The 19,930-nt window shown below is 46.6% G+C and overlaps 1 protein-coding gene across 1 annotated transcript in view; it reads left to right on the top strand.

The window, feature by feature from the left end:
- C8H1orf159 (chromosome 8 C1orf159 homolog) overlaps positions 1-19,930 on the top strand; it is a 35,061-nt gene that overhangs the window by 1,684 nt on the left and 13,447 nt on the right. The window contains exons 2-4 of the mRNA XM_070759219.1: positions 11,204-11,294; positions 16,557-16,632; positions 19,783-19,887. Coding sequence (XP_070615320.1) covers positions 11,223-11,294; positions 16,557-16,632; positions 19,783-19,887 — 253 coding nt within the window. The 5' untranslated portion in view covers positions 11,204-11,222. The remainder of the gene's footprint in view (positions 1-11,203; positions 11,295-16,556; positions 16,633-19,782; positions 19,888-19,930) is intronic.

Consider the following 19,930-nt stretch of genomic DNA (forward strand, 5'->3'; position numbering starts at 1 on the left):
GGAATGATATATGGAATTTTATATGGAATGAGGAGGAAGCCAGGGTGTTGATCTCCCTCCTCACAGCCACCTGAGCAGCTCTAAAACTTGGTTTGGGTTGAAAAAACAGAAAGAAAAAATTGCCGCTGGAGAACAACTGACCCTTTGCAGCAGGTATAAAAAGGAACTAGTTAATCAGTTGCAAGAAACATGAAAAATTTTCCCCCCAAAATACAATTGCCAATCCTAAGTGTGCAAATGTTACACTTCCTTTCCCTTATGAGGCCAAAGGCCACCTTTAAATGAGAAGTTACCAGACTTCCTGTTAAGTTAGGGTGGTGGCTTCTTAAATCGCTTTTGTCTTCTAAGGGAAAATATGTATATATAAAACAATGCCTTTCTTCTTGTGGGTCTGTGTAATGCTTTGTTGAGTCTGCTCAAGGAACAGTTTCCCCATCAATTTCGCTTTGGGGGAACGAAAAATCTGTATAGGCAAGACTAAGTTTTTAGCTTTTCCTCCTCCTTCCCCGACTTCATGAGGACTAGCAACCAGAAGGCGCACACAGGCTGGCTAGAACAACACAAGATCTCGAGGTTAGCCGGTCATAGCTTTGCCGGCTGGACTGTTTTCGGTGTGACATTTCTAATTGTCGGAAAGGAGCGGTAACATATCCTAGGTGCTAAAGTGCTGTGTTTCAGACCCCTTTTAGAATTTCAGGCTAAAATGGGATTTTTTTTTTCCTTCGGGGAATGAAGTTCCTGAATTAGGTCAAAAGAAGGCCGTTTGTGGTATCGTCAAGAGGAGGAAAAAATTGTGGAGTTAGCAAACTCAAGAATCAGAATAGAGCTGGAAGGGACTTTGGAGGTCTTCTAATCCAGTGTTTCCCAACCGTGGCAACTTGAAGATATCTGGACTTCAATTCCCAGAATTCCCCAGCCAGCATTTCTGGCTAGGGAATTCTGGGAGTTGAAGTCCAAATATCTTCAAGTTGCCAGGGTTGGGAAACACTGTTCTAGTCTACCCCCTTATGCCCCCTATGTCATTTCAGACAGGTTGCTGTCCAATCTCTTCTTTAAAAAAACCCACAGTGTTAGAGCACTTGCATTTTCTGGTGGTAAGCTGTTCCACGGTTAATTGTCCTCCCTATTAGGTAGGTTCTCCTTAATTCCAGGTTGCTTCTCTCCTTGGTTAGTTTCCACTTGTTATTTCTCGTCTGGCCTTCTGGTACTTTGGAAGATAAGTTGACACCCCCCCTTCTTTGTAGCCACCCCTCAAATACCGTCACCCTTAGCCCAAAGGGAAAATAAATTTCTGTAGCTTCTCTAGATTTCTCGGGAAAATTTCCTCTTAATTTTATTGAAGTTCGTGCGGCCCTTTTTCTTGTGTCTCGGAGGGTGAAAAAAGGGCGAAATTCTCCCGTGTTCTTTGAACTCATTCTTGGCATGACTCAAAAGAAGACAATGAGTCGAAATCTGGGCAGGGTAACCAGCTCGGCAGGTTCTATAAGTCTGGCCAAAAACGTTGTAAGAAGAAAGGACATCTCCAACCAAGCCTCCGATTCTAACAGTTGGTTGAAGTTTCCAAGGTACCGAGAGCTGCTTCACCTCTTTTGAGATGTTGTTGTTTTTAATAAATGTAGTTGGATTTTTTCCCCTCTCCCCTTTCTTTGCTCAACTGTTTTATCACACACACCACCCATGGGGCTGTGAATATAATTTTCTTAGGAAAAGCCCCACGTGCCGGTGTTGAACGTCGGCCCTGAACGCTGCTACCTAGGGTTTTGGCAAAAGCGAGCGGCCGCAGGTTTTGGCAAAACTTTCTTTTTGCAAACTTTCCAATTGGTTGTATCCAATTCTGGCCCTCGGATTATTAAAGGAAGGAAGCAGAGCAGCCTTGGCTGAGAAGGGATTACTTGTGCCTTTGGCTAGAATTTTTTTTAAAAAAAAATAATTTTTATTGATTTTTATTATAATAATAATAATAATAAAACCAGATGGATTGATTGATTGATTGATTGATTGGATTTCTATGCTGCCCCTCTCCGAGGACTGATTACAGTGATCCCCCGCTCGTTGCGAGGGTTCCGTTCCAGGACCCCCCGCAACGAGCGGGTTTTCACGAAGTAGCGCTGCGGAAGTAAAAACACCATCTGCGCATGTGCAGATGGTGTTTTTAACTTCCGCAGCGCTAGCGAGGAGCCGAAGATTGGGGGGCGGCGCGGCCGCCGACATGGGGGGCTCGCTAGCACCCCCCCCGAACCCCCAACCCGGGTTTGGGGGGGTGCTAGCAAGCCCCCCATGTCGGCGGGGGATGTTTTAAAACACCCGCGCGGCTTTCCAATGAGTCCCGAAGACAAACGCGGAAGTTTGCCGTTTGTCTTCGGGACTCATTGGAAAGCTCCGATCGTTTTAAAACAATTGCGCCGTTCTCCGCTGACTCCTGGCGAACTTCCCCGCTTTAGGAGTCAGCGGAGAACGGCGCGCCTGCTTGGCTTCCCTTGCCAGCGCAGCCAACGCGCGCTACAATCTTCCGGGCGAGCCAGGCTCAGTCACGGAAGGCAGCTGCTTGGCCCGGGATGCTGGGCCGAAAGGAGCCGGGCTTGAAGATCGCAGCGCGCGTTGGCTGCGGTGGCGAGGGCTTGCGATGGAGGGTGGAGGAAGTGGCCATGGGAGGGCGAGCTGCCTCAGGGAAGAGGATCGGGCGGGACCAGGTGGGGGCTGGAATTTCTCCGCTGGGAAGAAGCGGGCGAGCGGCGAAGGGCGGGCGAGCGGGTGCTGGGGAGGGCTTCTCGCCCTCCCGCCAGCAAGAGGGGGAGCGAACGGCGTGGGCGGGCGAAGGGCGGGCGAGCGGCAGCGAGGAGTTTGCGTGGGCAGTGGGGAAACTCCTCGCTGATGCCAGCAAGAGGGGGAAGACCCAGGGAAGCCGCCCAGCAGCTGATCTGCCGGGCGCCATCTACGCATGCGTGCCCATAGAAAAAAGGGCACGCATGCGTAGATGGTATTTTGTCTTCCGGGTTCAAAATTCGCAAATTACCCTGTTCGCAATGGTTGGGGACGCAATAACCGGGGGATCACTGTATCCGGAAAGTAAGATTACAAGGCATGTAGCTCTCGCAGGGAATGTTCACAGGGGAAGTTGGTATTGCCATCGTGTAGTGGGAAGCCATCGGAAGAGAACGAGAGGTGCCAGTGGTCACTAGATCATCGACTGGCATTGTGGTGAAGGTTAGAAATGAGCGTCCTCATTCCATTTCCTTCCAAATGCAAAGTGCGCACTGTAATATGCTACCTGGATGCTAAGGGCAGGAACTCGGCTGCGATGGGTGCCCAAGGTTTGTGCATGATAGGTAGCCAAGATTTGTGCGCGACGGGTGCCTGAGATTTGTGCGCGACGGGTGCCTGAGATTTGTGCGTGATGGGTGCCTGAGATTTGTGTGTGATGGGTGCCTGAGATTTGTGCGCGACGGGTGCCTGAGATTTGTGTGTGATGGGTGCCTGAGATTTGTGTGTGATGGGTGCCTGAGATTTGTGCGCGACGGGTGCCTGAGATTCGTGCGTGATGGGTGCCTGAGATTTGTGTGTGATGGGTGCCCGAGATTTGTGCGTGATGGGTGCCCAAGGTTTGTGCATGATGGGTACCCAAGATTTGTGTATGATGGGTACCCAAGGTTTGTGTGTGATGGGTACCCAAGATTTGTGCATGATGGGTACCCAAGATTTCTGCATGATGGGTACTCAAGATTTCTGCATGATGGGTACCCAAGATTTCTGCATGATGGGTGTTCTGCCTGACTGGCTCAGGCAATGCGTAACAGTCCAAGGAAAAAAAATCAAACACACACGTGCTCTTCTAATCAGCAGACTTGTATTAAATAAACAAAAAAGGGTTACTCAAAACAGTTTGTAGTGTCTGAAAACAATGCAAGGCTTACTTCAGCCGCATACAAAAACACAGGAAAAAACAAACAAAGACAACCTGGAATGAGCAAAGACGTTTCAGGAGTCCTTTTGAATCTTTGGAGCAAATAGCAAATCCCAGAGTTTTCACCTCCCACTTGTCTGAAAAAGCTGGGTTGAAAACTCCAACTGCACGGAACAGAAACTTCAAAGCAGGAACCACAAAATAACACAGATAAACAGCCACAGTTTGCCTTGGCCTTTGTTCCCTTTTATCCCTTTAGCCCTCATTAAGGGAACCACACCCAGCCCAGGTGCTCCTATAATGACTTGTAATACTCCTTAAAGCGATCCCTTCTTTGCATAGCTCTTCGGCTACGCAGATCAATATATTGATCTGCAGAAGAACCCAGGGACGAAAGACTGTCTGAGGGACTGCATGCTAAATCCCCTGGGCTGTCTGCTGAATCCTGTGTCCCAGTGGCCTCGTCCTCCTGGCTGTCTGCCACGTCTTCCTGGCTGTCTGTCACATCTTCCTGGCTGTCAGCCAGGCTTTCGCATTCACTTTGTGCTGCATCTCTCCCATCTGTGGAAGCAACGGCTGGCCCTGGCCCAAACACAACAATGGGTACCCAAGATTTGTGTTTGATGGGTAGCCAAGATTTGTGCATGATGGGTACCCAAGATTTGTGCATGATGGGTACCCAAGATTTGTGTATGATGGGCACCCAAGATTTCTGGATGATGGGTACCCAAGATTTCTGGATGATGGGTACCCAAGATTTCTGGATGATGGGCACCCAAGATTTCTGCATGATGGGTACCCAAGATTTCTGCATGATGGGCACCCAAGATTTGTGTGTGATGGGTGCCCAATGCCCCAATTGCTGAGTTTTGAATTGTTTGGCTGAAGGAGAATGGGTATGGCGCCACTGCATTGATTGACGTCTGCACTCTGGAATAGGGTCATAAGTCCATGTTTCATCTCCTATCACTACACAGTTGAGAAAAGTTTCGCCTTCAATCTCGAAACGGTCAAGAAATTCTCAGGCGGCACTGACTGTCGATTTTGTGTGCTTCAGTAAACATCTTGGGCCTCCATCGCAGCAGTGTTCCTGCCCTTAGCACTCAGGTAACGTATGACAGCGCACACTTTGCCCTTGAAGGGAAGCGGAATGAGGAGGCTCATCTCTAACCTTCACCACAGTGCCAGTAGATGATCGACTGACCACTGGCACTGCTCATTCGCTTCCACTGGCTTCCCGCTACACAATAGTACCAACTTCCCCCGCGAACATTCCCCGTGAGAGTTAAGTGCCTTGTAACCTTACTTTCCGGATAACCCTCGTAATTTTGGCACGCCCGGTTGTTCGAACCAAACCTAGCTGACGTGTGTCTGGATCCTGGAAATATTCGTGTCCTGCGCCGACGTGAGCTTAACCCCCAATGTTCGAGAAAGCTATTTTACAGAAACCGAGTTGCTTCCAGGGTTTTGTGTGTGCTGTTGTTTTGTTTTTAATTGATAAGCCACTCGAATGCCATTCTTCGCCTTAACAATCCCGATTAATAGCCTGCTTTGATCGCATTGCCTCTTTAATCAGCTTAACTATTAAAGTATTAGAAATCTTTACCCCCTGCTTGCACGCAGCTCGGCTGAGTAGGAGCGCTGGAGAATGTAAGCCCAATGGGTGGGTTTCGCTGTCGGGCGGTTGGGGGGAAGCGCGGAGGCAGGAGCTGTGGGGGTCCTTTGTGAAAACCTAGTTGGAATCATTTTCCTCGTTTTCATCGCCAGTTCTTGGGCACTATTACAAAGAGAAAAGGATCAATGCGAACGGTCTTAATTTATAAATTTGTATGTTTAGATGAAGGCTTGGGATCCAAAGCGCAGTCTCTTCTCCTTCCTCCATATAGTGTATCTCCCTGAAATGTGACTAGTGGCAAGTGCAGTGCTAGCCACAGCTTTGTTAAAAATCTCGTGCTCGGCCTGGACAAAATACAGAATAGCCGACTTGGAAAGGACCTTGGAGGTCTTCTAGTCCAGCCCCTTGCTCCATGATCCCTTCTAGTCCAGCCCCTTGCTCCACGCATAATTCAGTGCCCCCACAATGCCCTGTGCATATGTGACCACCCCTGTCTTCCTACCGGCCCAGAAAGCCCATTTTTCAGCCTCCTTGGGCTCTATAGGCTTCCAGGAAAGCTGGGCAGGGCGACAATGGCCTCCCCTGCCCTCTGGAGGCTGGAAACGGCCCGTTTCCCAACTTCTGGTAGGCCCACTAGGTCCGTTTTTCGTCCTCCCCAGGCGCCATGTCCCGCAATCAGGAGATCACCTGCTAAGAGGCAAACTGACCGGGAAGAAGACAGCTTTTAACCCATCTTTTGTATGATTTGCCTCTCCTAAGCATGAGGGGCTTTGATTCAGGATCAGGGGAGGTACTAACACCACTCTGTGAAGCCTTAGAAAGGCCACACCTAGAGTACTGCATCCAGTTTCGGTCACCACACTATTAAAAAAGATGTTGAGACTCTAGAAAGAGTGCAGAGAAGAGCAACAAAGAGGATTAGGGGCTAAAACATATGAAGCACAGTTGCAGGAACTGGGCATGGCTAGTTTAGTGAAAAGAAGGACCAGGGAAGACAGGATAGCAGTCTTCCAGTATCTCAGGGGTTGCCCCAAAGAAGAGGGAGTCTGGCTATTCTCCAAAGCACCTGAGGGTAGGACAAGAAGCAATGGGTGGAAACTAAACAAGGAGAGAAGCAACTTAGAACGAAGGAGAAATTTCCTGACACTTAGAACACTTCGTGGAACAGAAGTGGCCTTCGGAGGTTTGTGGGAGCTTCATCATTGGAGGTTTTTAAGAAGACACTGGACTGCCACCTGTCAGAAACGGTGTCGCTCTCCTGCTTGTGTTGGGGTTGGACTAGATGCCCCACAAGGTCCCTTCCAACTCTCTTTAACCGAAAGCCTTCAATTCAGCCCGGCAGCCGTTCTCCCAAGCGAGTCCACTTTCTTTGAAGGCGGGAGAGAAATATCGCACTTAGCCAAGATAAAAACATCAGCCGTTCAATCTTAAGGGGGGGAAAGGAGACCGATCAATTCTCCAGGCCGTAAAGGCAGATAAATGCCAGCCCAGCAGCCAGAGAGCAAACGTTCTCCAAGCCTCTTTACAAATATTGCCGGCCGCAGAGAAAAATCGCTCCGTAAAGAATTCTTGTCGGGTTGATAAGGACATGATCGAAGGAACGGGGAGGGTGGGGATGTGACCCCCCATCTCATTAACTCCCATCCCTCCTACGACGTTTTTTTCTTCTTTCCCAAATTGATCTATTTTGGCACAGCCACTGGCGCAAGATGGATAAAACGGGCAGGTTGCCAGATTTCCTTTGAGACAGCTTTCTCGGTTTATTTTTCAGCCAAGCCTGGCTGGTTTAAAAAGAAAGAGAAAAACCTAGGTTTCAAAACGAACCCATCTCGTCTCCCAAATAAGACTCTCGCAGCTGGTGGGTTAAATTCCAGATTTGGTGAAGGATTCACTGACCCAGCCAGAGGCTCAGTTCAATGATTTTTGGCTAGCTAGAAGGTTATTTTTTTCTGGACAAAGTACAGATGCTTATAATGTAGTATTTGGCATCCCTGACACCTTTGAAAAGGTGTGGATTTATAATAATGGCATAATAATAAGTAATGAATTTAAATTTGTATTTGTTTTTTAAACAGATAAAATATGTATATAATTTTTATATTGATAAAATTAGGCATAAGGTTTTTTAGTCTGTTTTGAGATTTGTACTAAGAGGGAAGAAGGCAGTAACAGCTTTGATATTAAAATTATAAAATGTGAAAGATATTGATTTTACCAATAATGATGGACTTAATTAGACATTAATGGAGATTTATCTGGATGATGAAATTAGAAAGAATGGAATAAGGGGTGTGTGTTATGATAACTGAAATTAAATAGATGAGATTTAAGAATGTATAATTTGATTATACAAGATTGACTAATCCAAAACTATTTTATTATAACAAAACAGAAGGTGTATTGTTTTTGGTATTTTATGATGTGGAGGAAAAAATTAAAAAAATTACTTTGAAAAAAGAAAAGCTGTGGATTCCAGTTCCTAGAAAAGGTCTTAGGAACTCTCCCCCACTTGATATTCCCACACGCAGGCCCAACCGGTTCTTCTCCTTGAAGACCAAGGTGGCATAGCAAACAAATAATGATCAAACGGCCAATCTCGGTTAATGTCTACCGACCTCCCTTGTTTCAATGGATTATAGGCAAGAGGGGAGGGGTATTATTAGGATAATGGCTGGTCGCACACTTGACCCAGATGTTCGGACTGGATTTGGCCTATCCACCTATCGAATCCTTGCCAAGGACCCAGCTGCTACGGTCTAGAACCAAAAGTGGGTTCCTCTAGGTGAGGTCCAGTGCTCTGGTAGTGACACGCCGATGAGGCAATTTTGGCTCTGACGCTGTATTTGCCACCCCGCCATCTCCCCCCCCCAATTTTGGCGATTTTTCATCCCTCTGCGCATCCACAGAAGCAAAAACGCGAGCATAGGGGTGAAACATCGCAATGCTCATGCAGCGCACTAGGAAACGGTAAGAGGAACCCGCCCCTGCCTAGAACCCGTCTGCGTTGGGTGGAGGTGGAGTTCTTGCCTCTTAATGAGGAGGTGGTGAGTTCGATTCTAGGTAGAGGCAGATGTAGGATCTCCTGCTTTGGGCAGGGGATTAGACTAGATGACCTGTAAGGTCCCTTCCAATTCTGGCTTCATCTGGGGATACGCAGACGTGGGTGTTTGACGGGGATTGAAAGTTTCGTCACGGGATGTAAGCGGCTTTTTGTAATTGACCGATGGGGACTGTGTCAATGCCTTTTGTAATTGACCGATGGGGACTGTGTCAATGCCTTTTGTAATTGACCGATGGGGACTGTGTCAATGCCTTTTGTAATTGACCGATGGGGACTGTGTCAATGCCTTTCGTAATTGACCGCTGGGGACTGTGTCAATGCCTTTCGTAATTGACCGATGGGGACTGTGCCAATGCCTTTCGTAATTGACCGATGGGGACTGTGTCAATGCCTTTCGTAATTGACCGATGGGGACTGTGTCAATGCCTTTCGTAATTGACCGATGGGGACTGTGTCAATGCCTTTCGTAATTGACCGATGGGGACTGTGTCAATGCCTTTCGTAATTGACCGATGCGGATTGTATCAATGCCTTTTGTAATTGACTGATGGGGATTGTGTCAATGCCTGTTCAAAAAAAAGTGGGGGGAGATCGTCCAATTCCTCTCGTTTCATTCTCTTTGTCTTTTTCATAAGGATGACCCTTAAACTCTTCCCTGCTTAATTCTATCTTTTGTTGGCTTTCCAAGCAAGGCTACTTAATTTTGGACCTGGGGTCTTTGCAGAAAAACCGACCTAGCTCTGCTTAGAAACATAGAAACATAGAAGATTGACCTCCTGGTCCATCTAGTCTGCCCTTATACTATATTTCCTGTATTTTATCTTAGGATGGATGGATGTTTATCCCAGGCATGTTTAAATTCAGTGACTGTGGATTGACCAACCACGTCTGCTGGAAGTTTGTTCCAAGCATCTACTCCTCTTTCAGTCAAATAATATATTCTCACGTTGCTTCCGCTTAGCTTGAATTTGCACCCTTGCAAAAAAAAAATAAACTGACCAATCAGCACCTCTGCCAGATGTGGGCAGTTAAATCCTACAACAGAGATGCTTGTCTATTTAAACCTACACGTCGCAGTCGGATGTAAGTCGGATCAGAGCTAGTGGCTCTCCGATCCTAAGGTTGAGGGTTTTTTTTTAAAAAAAAAACTCCAAGGTAAATTGGTTGCATCAAGGACCCTGATAGGAAAGAAACAATTCTCCAGCAGGCTTATAAAATGAAAATTTGTCTGCTTCTTCCGTTTGATACGCCTGATAACAGAACTCAGCTTTCACAGGCCACAAAAGCTTTGATGTGTCTCTGACATGAGCATGAAAAAACGGCGTATTTTCACTCATTTTTTTTCACTCCCCCTAAATATGCCCTCTTGGTTCTTGATCCGATAAATTCCCCAGGAATAAACAACTGAGCTCAGCTTGGGTTGAAATTGACGGGCGCGAAAAGCTTTCCTTCTCTCGTTCTGCTTCGCAAGCTGTATTTAGCATTTTTAAAAAATTTGGGGGGGAGATTAAAAAGATACTTCATTTTCTATAGATGAGAGAGAAGAGGACGTTCAATTATCACTTGAAGGAAGCGCATCTTTTTTTCCAATTTGGGCTTATCAAAAAAGGCAATTTGTTCTGTGTACTTCATCGGATTCCTTTTCGCTTATTTTTTTTTTATTATTTTAGCCGCCCGCCCTCCTCTCTTTTTAATCTGATCAAAATTGCCTTTTTTGTTGCTGGAGTTTTCTCCCAATTGTGCATGCCAAATTAGAACTTAATACAGCCTCACGAACGGCTTCATAAAAGTTATTATTATCGTACTCGGAGTTTATCAGACGTAACTCATTTTATGTTCCGTTGTTTTGGTTGCTAAGGCGGGAGAGGGGAGGAAGATCCTAGTTTCCCCAAACCTTGGCTTGTGGCTGTTTGCAAATCCTCTCCGATCACCCATGTTTGTGTGCGATCACCCATGTTTGTGTGTGTGTGATTTCTGCTTGCCCCAGATAACCAGGGTTTCCCAGCCCTCAAAAATTGCTTTTAATAAACCTTAGGTATCAAAGCCGCTAATCCAATGGTTCTCAACCTTTTTAATGCCGAGACCCCTTAATACAGTTCCTCGTGTTGTGGTGACCCCCAACCATAAGTCGAGCGCCAATTCTCCCAAGAGAGCTTTAAGCTGATTGGCATGGAGGTCAAAGGGACACCTCCACTGTCAACAGCTGATTGGTCGGATTGTAAAAATACGTTTCGAGGCGCTAGAATAGAAGATTTAGTTCCTAATACCATGGGAAATTTGTCTTTTAAGCGACTCCTGTGAAACGGTCGTTCAACCCCCTACAAAGGGGTCCCGACACCCAAGGTTGAGAGCCTAATCTCAACTGGAGAAATTTTGAAATTTTTGAAGACCTTCCACCATTTTTGTAGCCCATCTTTGGATCTGTTCAATTTGATCCATCTCTTTTTGTAGGTGAGGTCTCCAGAACTGGACACTATTCCAAATGGGGTCTCATCAGTGCTCTGTACAGCAGGATCACAATCTCCCTCTTCCTGCTTGTTATACCTCTAGCTATGCAGGCAAGCATTTTGCTTTCCCTAGCACCTGTAACTATAAATACTGTATATCTATTTTATTTTTTTCGTAGGCTCTGCTCCATCTTAGACATGTCCGTGCCCTGTGTCTTCCTCTTAACTGTGCTGGGAGCAGAAGTCACCAGCAAATCCGCGGACGGCTTGGTAAGTATGGCTTGTGGCTGTTGGCTGAAATCTAAAACAAAAAGGAAGAGATTAAAAATGATGCAAAAAGGATGTTGAGACTCTAGAAGGTGTGCAGAGAAGAGCAACAAAGAAGATTAGGGGACTGGAGGCTAAAACATATGAAGAACGGTTGCAGGAACTGGGCATGGCAAGAAGGACCAGGGGAGACACAATAGCAGTCTTCCAATATCTCAGGGTTTGCCCCAAAGAAGAGGAAGTCAAGCTATACCCCAAAGCACCCGAGGGTAGAACAAGAAGCAATGGGTGGAAACTAAACAAGGAAAGGAGCAACTTAGAGCAAAGGAACATTTTTATGACAGTTAGAACAATTAATCTGTGGAACAGCTTGCCTCCAGAAGTCGTGAATGCTCCAACACTGGAAGTTTTTAAGAAGATGTTGGATAACCATCTGTCTGAAGTAGTGTATGGTTTCCTGCCTAAGCATGGGGTTGGACTAGAAGGCCTCCAAGGTCCCTTCCAACTCTGTTGTTGTTGTTATTTTATTATCAATACAACATAGCAAACGAGATCACTATACTGGATTTCATATTTCATCACCAGTCGGGCACTTCCCAAGCACATAGGACTGTGTGACGTAGCAACGAATCATGATTACCGACCCCAGTAAAGTGGCCTTTTGCAGTTGACAGATGGAGATTTTGTTGTTGTTGTTGTTGTTGTTGTTGTTGTTGTTGTTATTATTATTATTATTATTATTATTATTATATAAAAGAGAGAGGTGCATATTTAGCAATAGCATTAGCATTTAGACCTATATACCGCTTCATAGTGCTTTTACAGTCGTTGCTAAGTTTACAGAATCAGCATATTGACCCCAACAATCTGGGTCCTCATTTGACCCACCTCGGAAGGACGGAAGGCTGAGTCAACCTTGAGCCGGGGGTGAGATTTGAACCGCTGAACTACCGCTAGCAGTTAGCTGAAGTGGCCTGCAGTGCTGCACTCTAACCACTGCGCCACCCGGGCTCTAGATTTAGCCACTGAAAACCCCTGTGACCCGGACACAGAGATTTTATAACTTAGCAATAACCACTGCCAGGTCATAGGCTCTTGTGAGTTGATTGACAGCTCTACTACTCCCCCCCCCCCCCCCCCCCCCGTTGGTAAGGGAAGCCACATAAGGTCAATCTTTTTTTCCCCTTACTTGGAAGATGCTACGAGGGAGGTTCAGCTCGGGAAGCCATCTGTTCATCCAGCAAATGTCCCCCGCGCGGCAGCATCTTAATCCCGATTTCCAGTTGTGATTACCGAATCGCTCCAGAAGGATATTAATCCCTTGATCGGATCAGCCTGGATTTGTGAATGAGAAGGCTGGTTTTTAAAAAAATAAAAGAAAAAAAATCCCCATTTTCTGCAGGAAATCTCTGCCGCCACTATGCAAATAATAGCAGCAGCAGCAGCAGCAGTAGTAGTAATAATATAATATAATAATAATAATAATAATAATAATAATTATTATTATTATTATTATTATTATTATTATTATTATTATTATTATTACTGATTAGACTTGTATGCCCCCCCTCTCCGGAGACTCGAGGCAGCTCACAACAACAATAACACAATACAAATACAAATTTAATAATTAAAACTATGTATCTTAAAAAACAAGCAGTAATACACAATCAACACTCAATATTACAATCATACCCACACATAACTTTTAATGGTCAGAAGCGGGGGGGGGGCATATGCTAGTTGCCCCATGCCTGGTGACATAGATAGGTCTTAAGGCTCTTACGAAAGGCAGGGAGGGTGGGGGCAGCCCGAATCTCCGGAGGGAGCTGGTTCCAGAGGGCTGGGGCCGCCACCGAGAAGGCTCTTCCCCTAGTCCCCGCCAGACATTGTCTGGTCGACGGGACCTGGAGAAGGCCAACTCTGTGGGACCTGATTGGCCGCTGGGATTTATGCGGCAGGAGGCGGTCCCGTAAGTAATCTGGTCTGATGCCATGTAGAGCTTTATAGGTCATCACCAACACTTTGAATTGTGTCCAGAAACCAATCAGCAACCAATGCAGGCTGCAGAATGTTGACGAAACATGGGCATATCCGGGAAGACCCATGACTGCTCGCGTGGCCGATTTCTGCACAATTTGAAGTTTCTGAACACTCTTCAGAGGTAGCCCTATGTAGAGGGCATTGCAAATAAAATCTGTCCCCTGATTATAAACTAAATATCTATTCCGTTGATCTAGCAGGCCGTCTCAGGGTCCTTGTTTCGAGAAGGATTTCCGTATCAGATTCCCACAATGGCAGAATGTAATCTAATTAAGCAATGGATGAAAAATGAAACTGAGATAGAGTGCTGGAAAACTCCTGACAGTGAGAACAGTTAACCAGTGGAACAGCTTGCCACCAGAAGTTGTGAGTGCTCCATCCCTGGAGGCTTTGAAAGAAGACATTGTCCAAAGCGTTTGTCTGGAACAGCATAGCAATAGCATTTAGACTTATATACCGCTTCACAGTGCTTTTACAGCCCCCTCTAAGTGGTTTGCAGAATCAGCCTCTTGCCCCCAACACTCTGGGTCCTCGTTTGACCCACCTCGGAAGGACAGGAGGCTGAGTCAATCTTGAGCCGGTGGTGAGATTTGAACTACAGCTAGCGGTTAGCTGAAGTAGCCTGTAGTGCTGCACTCTAACCACTGTGCCATCCTGGATTTCCTGTTTGAGCAGGGGGGGGGGGGGTGTTGGACTAGAAGACCTCTAGGGTCCCTTCCAACTCTTATTCTGTACTTCCCTCACTGGAAAAATTCAGAGATTTATCTACCTGGGAAACAGGCAGGGTTGCAGTGCAAAGCATCAGCCCAAGGAATGTTTTATAATATTTGGTACACGTACTGTATTTTTCGGAGTATAAGACACACCCTTTTCCCTTCTAAAAGAGGGTGGAAATATCGGTGCCTCTCATACACCGAATGCAGCCATTTTTGGCCTCCCGAAGCCCTGCCTCCACGTCCCATTTTTGCAAAAAAATAGACCTGCTTATTTTGCAATAATGGAGTCGGCAGAGGATTTGGGAGGCCTGCAGAGTGCTCGAAGGCAAAAACGCCCCCCGTTTTTGCGAAGACAACCAATATAGCAAATAGGATTAAAGCAGGCCCTTAAAATGGGTCTCTTATTTTATGCGAAACCCTCCTGTCAAAAACTAACCAATTTATGGGGCTTCAGTTAGTGAACCCGGTTATTCAGTGACTCTGGCGTGGCTTGTCAGAGAAGATCTCACGGAGGTGATCTCATGACGTCAGCACACTGAGACCGACATAAATACGGTCTCAAACGTCCGGATTTTGATCCTGTTACCATGAGGATACTGCAACGGTCATTAGTGTGGAAACATGGTTGTTAGTCGCTTTTTTCAGGGCCGTTGTAACTTTGAATGATCGTCATCTGTTCGAAAACCGTCTGTCATCTTCACGCCAGGTTTCTCCCGCATTATCCTGGGAAAGCCAACTACAGTAGTACCTTTACTTATGAACTTAATTCGTTCTGTGACCAGGTTCTTAAGGAGAAAATTTGTTAAAAAAAGCAATTTTTACCATAGGAATCAATGTAAAAGCAAATAATGTGTGTGATTGGGAAACCATAGGAGGATGGAGGCCCTGTTTCCTCCCAGGAGATTACTAGAAAGGCCCCACGGAGGCTTCTCCCTGCTTTTTCTGGCCCTGTTTCATCCCAAGAGATTCCTAGAGAGGTCCCACGGCGGCTTCTCCCTGCCTTTTCCGGTCCTGTTTCCTCCCAGGAGATTCCTAGAGAGGCCCCACGGAGGCTTCTCCCTGCCTTTTCCAGTTACAGTTTCGGGTTTGTAAGTGGAAAATGGTTCTTGAGAAGAGGCAAAAAAATCTTGAAAACCCGGTTCTTATCTAGAAAAGTTTCTAAGTAGAGGCATTGTTAGGGAGAGGTACCACTTCATATCTTCATGTCTCTCTCTCTCTGCTTTGAAACTCCAAAACCCAGCGCTGCGCCTGGGTTGAATTATTATTTGCTCTGTGCCATCGATCAATTCCAGAGCCCGTAGGCCATACGCCGTTGCTACAACTTCAAGAAGCAGCAAATAACCGTTTTAAAAGAATCAGCAAGCCTTTAAATGCATCCGAGCGACCGAAGCTTTGGCAGGAAGACAATAAGTCTGTGTTGAAAAGCTCGGCGGGAGAGGTGGCGGGGGCGAGTTGTGTTCTCGACAACTCATTTAAAAAAGGGCCACTTTTCCCTGGATCGATCCCACCACTCTTGGGGGAAACCGACGGGGGTCACGCGGAGGGCTTGGAGTCACCGTCCAAGCCGCAAACCTCACGTACAAGGCAAGAAACCCACCGTGGTTCCCCCCGTCTAGAAAAATGGGCTCCGGTCCAGATGGCAAATAAAAACAGCAGCTTTCAATAGTGGAGGAACGCAGAGAGCTAACATGCCCGGCGTGGAATACTTTGCACGAACAGAAATGTGCTTTTTATAAACATTCGTGGTGAGCTGGCTGGGATGGCGTCCAGCCAAATGACTCTTTTTAAATGACAAACGGAAAGGAAAACTGCCGAGAGTTCAAAGATGGGAGACCACAAATGGCTTTTCGCTCCGCTGGGAAATTTATTGATTTATTTATCGAATGCATAATAAGCTGATCTGGAGGGATCTGGAAATTAAAAAGCCGGAAGGGGCCGACTTTGGGATTTGAACCCCTTTTTAAGATTAGATGATTGTTTGAGTTGAGAGGCGCCTGGTAGGTCATCTAGTCCAACCACCTCCGCTCAAAAGCCTTGGTGGCATAGTGATAATTATTTATTTACTTATAATCCATCTGACCAGTGGGCGGGCACGTGTGTCGGCACAAGATTCGGGCTTCTGTGCATGAGCCGGAAGCCAAATCTCATGCAATGTAGATTTTGGTGATTTTTGGTGATTTTTTTTGCTTCCGCGGAAGCAAAAATATCAGCGACAATTGATGAAATCTTGCTCGCCTATCCTCACACAAGATTTGGCTTTTGGTCCACGCACAGAAGCTGAACGTCGCGTGAAAACGTGCATGCACGCCAGACGCCTGCACGCTTGCGTCGGTCTCTGGGAGAGTTACGGTAGCGGCAAAAGGTAGGAACCCCCACCTGCACGTAAGGGCAATTGGATTGTGGTTTGGTGCTCCTGCGGAAGGCAACAGATTACGAAACAGAGTTCTGAGCAGATGAATTTTGGGAAAAATTGGCTGTTTTCTTTCTCTTTTTGCCCTGACGCTAGGATTCGGATGCAGAATGTTGCGTCGAAACAATGGAAGCCAACAGCAGCTGCCTCGCCAACAGCCAGTGCACTCCAGGTAGGCAGTTATTGTGGGTGGTCCTGCAAAGAAAGCAGCACTTAATTTTTTATTATAATTTAATTTAATAATTTAATTTAATTTAGTTATTTAATTTAATTTAATTTATAAAATTTATAAGCCGCCCAACTCCTTTCGGACTCTGGGCAGTGTACAGCAAATAAAACAATGTAAAAAAAAAACAGTTAAAACCCCAGAAACAAAACAGTCATTCAACAAACATTCATTTTTTCTTGGCCGGTACCGGAATTTTCATGCCTGGGGAAGCTGATCTCCCAGGACAGATGGCTTTCTCTGTGGTCTCCTTTCCAACAGCGAGCCTGCCGCCCACTTAAATCGTCTTGAAAAAAACTTACCCCATTAATTTGTTTGAGCTTCCTCCCACATTTAAAAAAAAAAAATCCCTCCTGGGATCAAGGTTGAAAATTAAACCAATTCTATCAATTTTTCTGGGTTTTTAATTTTGGGCAATATACTCCTTTGGGATTTCCTTCCTTATTTCCAATTCATTTTTCCTTCCTTCCATCCATCCATCCATCTCTCCCTCCCTGCTTTCCATGTATCCCCCCTTCCTTCTTCCCTCCCTCCCTTCCTCATCCGTCCTTCCTTATTTCTAATTCATTTTCCATCCCTCCCTCATCCATCCTTCCTTCCCTCTCTGTCCCTCATCCATCCTTATTTCCAATTCATTTTTCCTTCCTTCCTTCCTTCCCACTCACCCTCATCCGTCCTGCCCTCTCTCCGTTTGTCATCCGTCCTTATTTCCAATTCATTTTTCCTTCCTTCCTTCTTTCCTTCCTTCCTTCCTTCCTTCCGTCCTTCCTTCCCACTCACCCTCATCCATCCTTATTTCCAATTCATTTTTCCTTCCTTCCTTCCTTCCTTCCTTCCTTCCTTCCTTCCCACTAACCCTCATCCGTCCTTCCCTCTCTCCGTTTGTCATCCGTCCTTATTTCCTTCATTTTTCCTTTCTTCCTTCCTTCCCTCCCTCCCTCCCTCCCTCCCCCATTCGTCTTTCCGTCCCTCTCTCCTTTCCTCATCTGTCCTTATTTCCAATTCATTTGTCCTTCCTTCCTTCTATCCATCCATCCCTCCCCACCTTCCTTCTTCCCTCCCTCCCTTTCTCATCCGTCCTTCCCTCTCTTCCGTTTGTCATCCGTCCTTATTTCCTTCATTTTTCCTTCCTTCCTTCCTCCCTCCCCCATCCGTCTTTCCGTCCCTCTCTCCGTTCCTCATCTGTCCTTATTTCCAATTCATTTTTTCCTTCCTTCCTTCTATCCATCCCTCCCTCCCCGCCTTCCTTCTTCCCTCCCTTCCTCATCCATCCTTCCTTATTTCCAATTCATTTTTCCCTTCCTTCCTTCCCTCCCTCCCTCCCCATCTGTCTTTCCGTCCCTCTCTCCTTTCCTCATCTGTCCTTATTTCCAATTCATTTGTCCTTCCTTCCATCCATCCATCCCTCCCTCCCCGCCTTCCTTATTTCCTCCCTCCCTTCCTCATCCGTCCTTCCTTATTTCCAATTCATTTTTCCCTTCCTTCCTTCCTTCCTTCCTTCCTTCCCTCCCTCCCTCCCTCATCCATCCTTCCTTCCCTCTCTCCGTTCCTCAACCGTCCTTATTTCCAATTCATTTTTTCCTTCCTTCCTTCCTTCTATCCATCCATCCCTCCCTCCCCGCCTTCCTTCTTCCCTCCCTTCCTCATCCGTCCTTCCTTATTTCCAATTCATTTTTCCCTTCCTTCCTTCCCTCCCTCCCGCCCTTCCTCATCCGTCCTTCCTTATTTCTAATTCATTTTCCATCCCTCCCTCATCCATCCTTTCTTCCCTCTCTGTCCCTCATCCATCCTTATTTCCAATTCATTTTTCCTTCCTTCCTTCCTTCCTTCCCACTCATCCTCATCCGTCCTGCCCTCTCTCCGTTTGTCATCCGTCCTTATTTCCAATTCATTTTTCCTTCCTTCCTTCCTTCCTTCCTTCCTTCCTTCCGTCCTTCCTTCCTTCCCACTCACCCTCATCCGTCCTTATTTCCAATTCATTTTTCCTTCCTTCCTTCCTTCCCACTAACCCTCATCCGTCCTTCCCTCTCTCCGTTTGTCATCCGTCCTTATTTCCTTCATTTTTCCTTCCTTCCTTCCTTCCTTCCTTCCCTCCCTTCCTCCCTCCCCCATCTGTCTTTCCGTCCCTCTCTCCTTTCCTCATCTGTCCTTATTTCCAATTCATTTTTCCTTCCTTCCTTCCTTCCTTCCTTCCTTCCGTCCTTCCTTCCTTCCCACTCACCCTCATCCGTCCTTATTTCCAATTCATTTTTCCTTCCTTCCTTCCTTCCTTCCCACTAACCCTCATCCGTCCTTCCCTCTCTCCGTTTGTCATCCGTCCTTATTTCCTTCATTTTTCCTTCCTTCCTTCCTTCCTTCCTTCCTTCCTTCCTTCCCTCCCTTCCTCCCTCCCCCATCTGTCTTTCCGTCCCTCTCTCCTTTCCTCATCTGTCCTTATTTCCAATTCATTTGTCCTTCCTTCCTTCTATCCATCCATCCCTCCCTCCCCGCCTTCCTTATTCCCTCCCTCCCTTCCTCATCCGTCCTTCCTTATTTCCAATTCATTTTTCCCTTCCTTCCTTCCTTCCTTCCCTCCCTCCCTCCCTCCCTCATCCATCCTTCCTTCCCTCTCTCCGTTCCTCAACTGTCCTTATTTCCAATTCATTTTTCCTTCCTTCCTTTCTTCCTTCTATCCATCCATCCCTCCCTCCCCGCCTTCCTTATTCCCTCCCTCCCTTCCTCATCCGTCCTTCCTTATTTCCAATTCATTTTTCCCTTCCTTCCTTCCTTCCTTCCCTCCCTCCCTCCCTCCCTCATCCATCCTTCCTTCCCTCTCTCCGTTCCTCAACCGTCCTTATTTCCAATTCATTTTTCCTTCCTTCCTTCCTTCTATCCATCCATCCCTCCCTCCCCGCCTTCCTTCTTCCCTCCCTTCCTCATCCGTCCTTCCTTATTTCCAATTCATTTTTCCCTTCCTTCCTTCCCTCCCTCCCTCCCTCCCTCATCCATCTTTCCTTCCCTCTCTCCGTTCCTCAACCGTCCTTATTTCCAATTCATTTTTCCTTCCTTCCTTCCCTCCCTCCCTCTCTCCTCCTCCCTGTCCTCCACACCACGCAGGCTGCTACAGGCGGTGGAATGAAGACGGCAGCAGCAGCTGCGTGAAATGTGAGAACGAGACCCTCCCGGCAGCTCCAGTGTACAACCTGACAGACTGCCAAAACAGTGAGTCTTTGTTGGCCTTCTAGTCCCCTCTGTTAGAATGTTG

The sequence above is a fragment of the Erythrolamprus reginae genome, chromosome 8 (genome assembly GCF_031021105.1).
Source record: "Erythrolamprus reginae isolate rEryReg1 chromosome 8, rEryReg1.hap1, whole genome shotgun sequence".
Taxonomy (NCBI): Eukaryota; Metazoa; Chordata; class Lepidosauria; order Squamata; family Dipsadidae; genus Erythrolamprus; species Erythrolamprus reginae.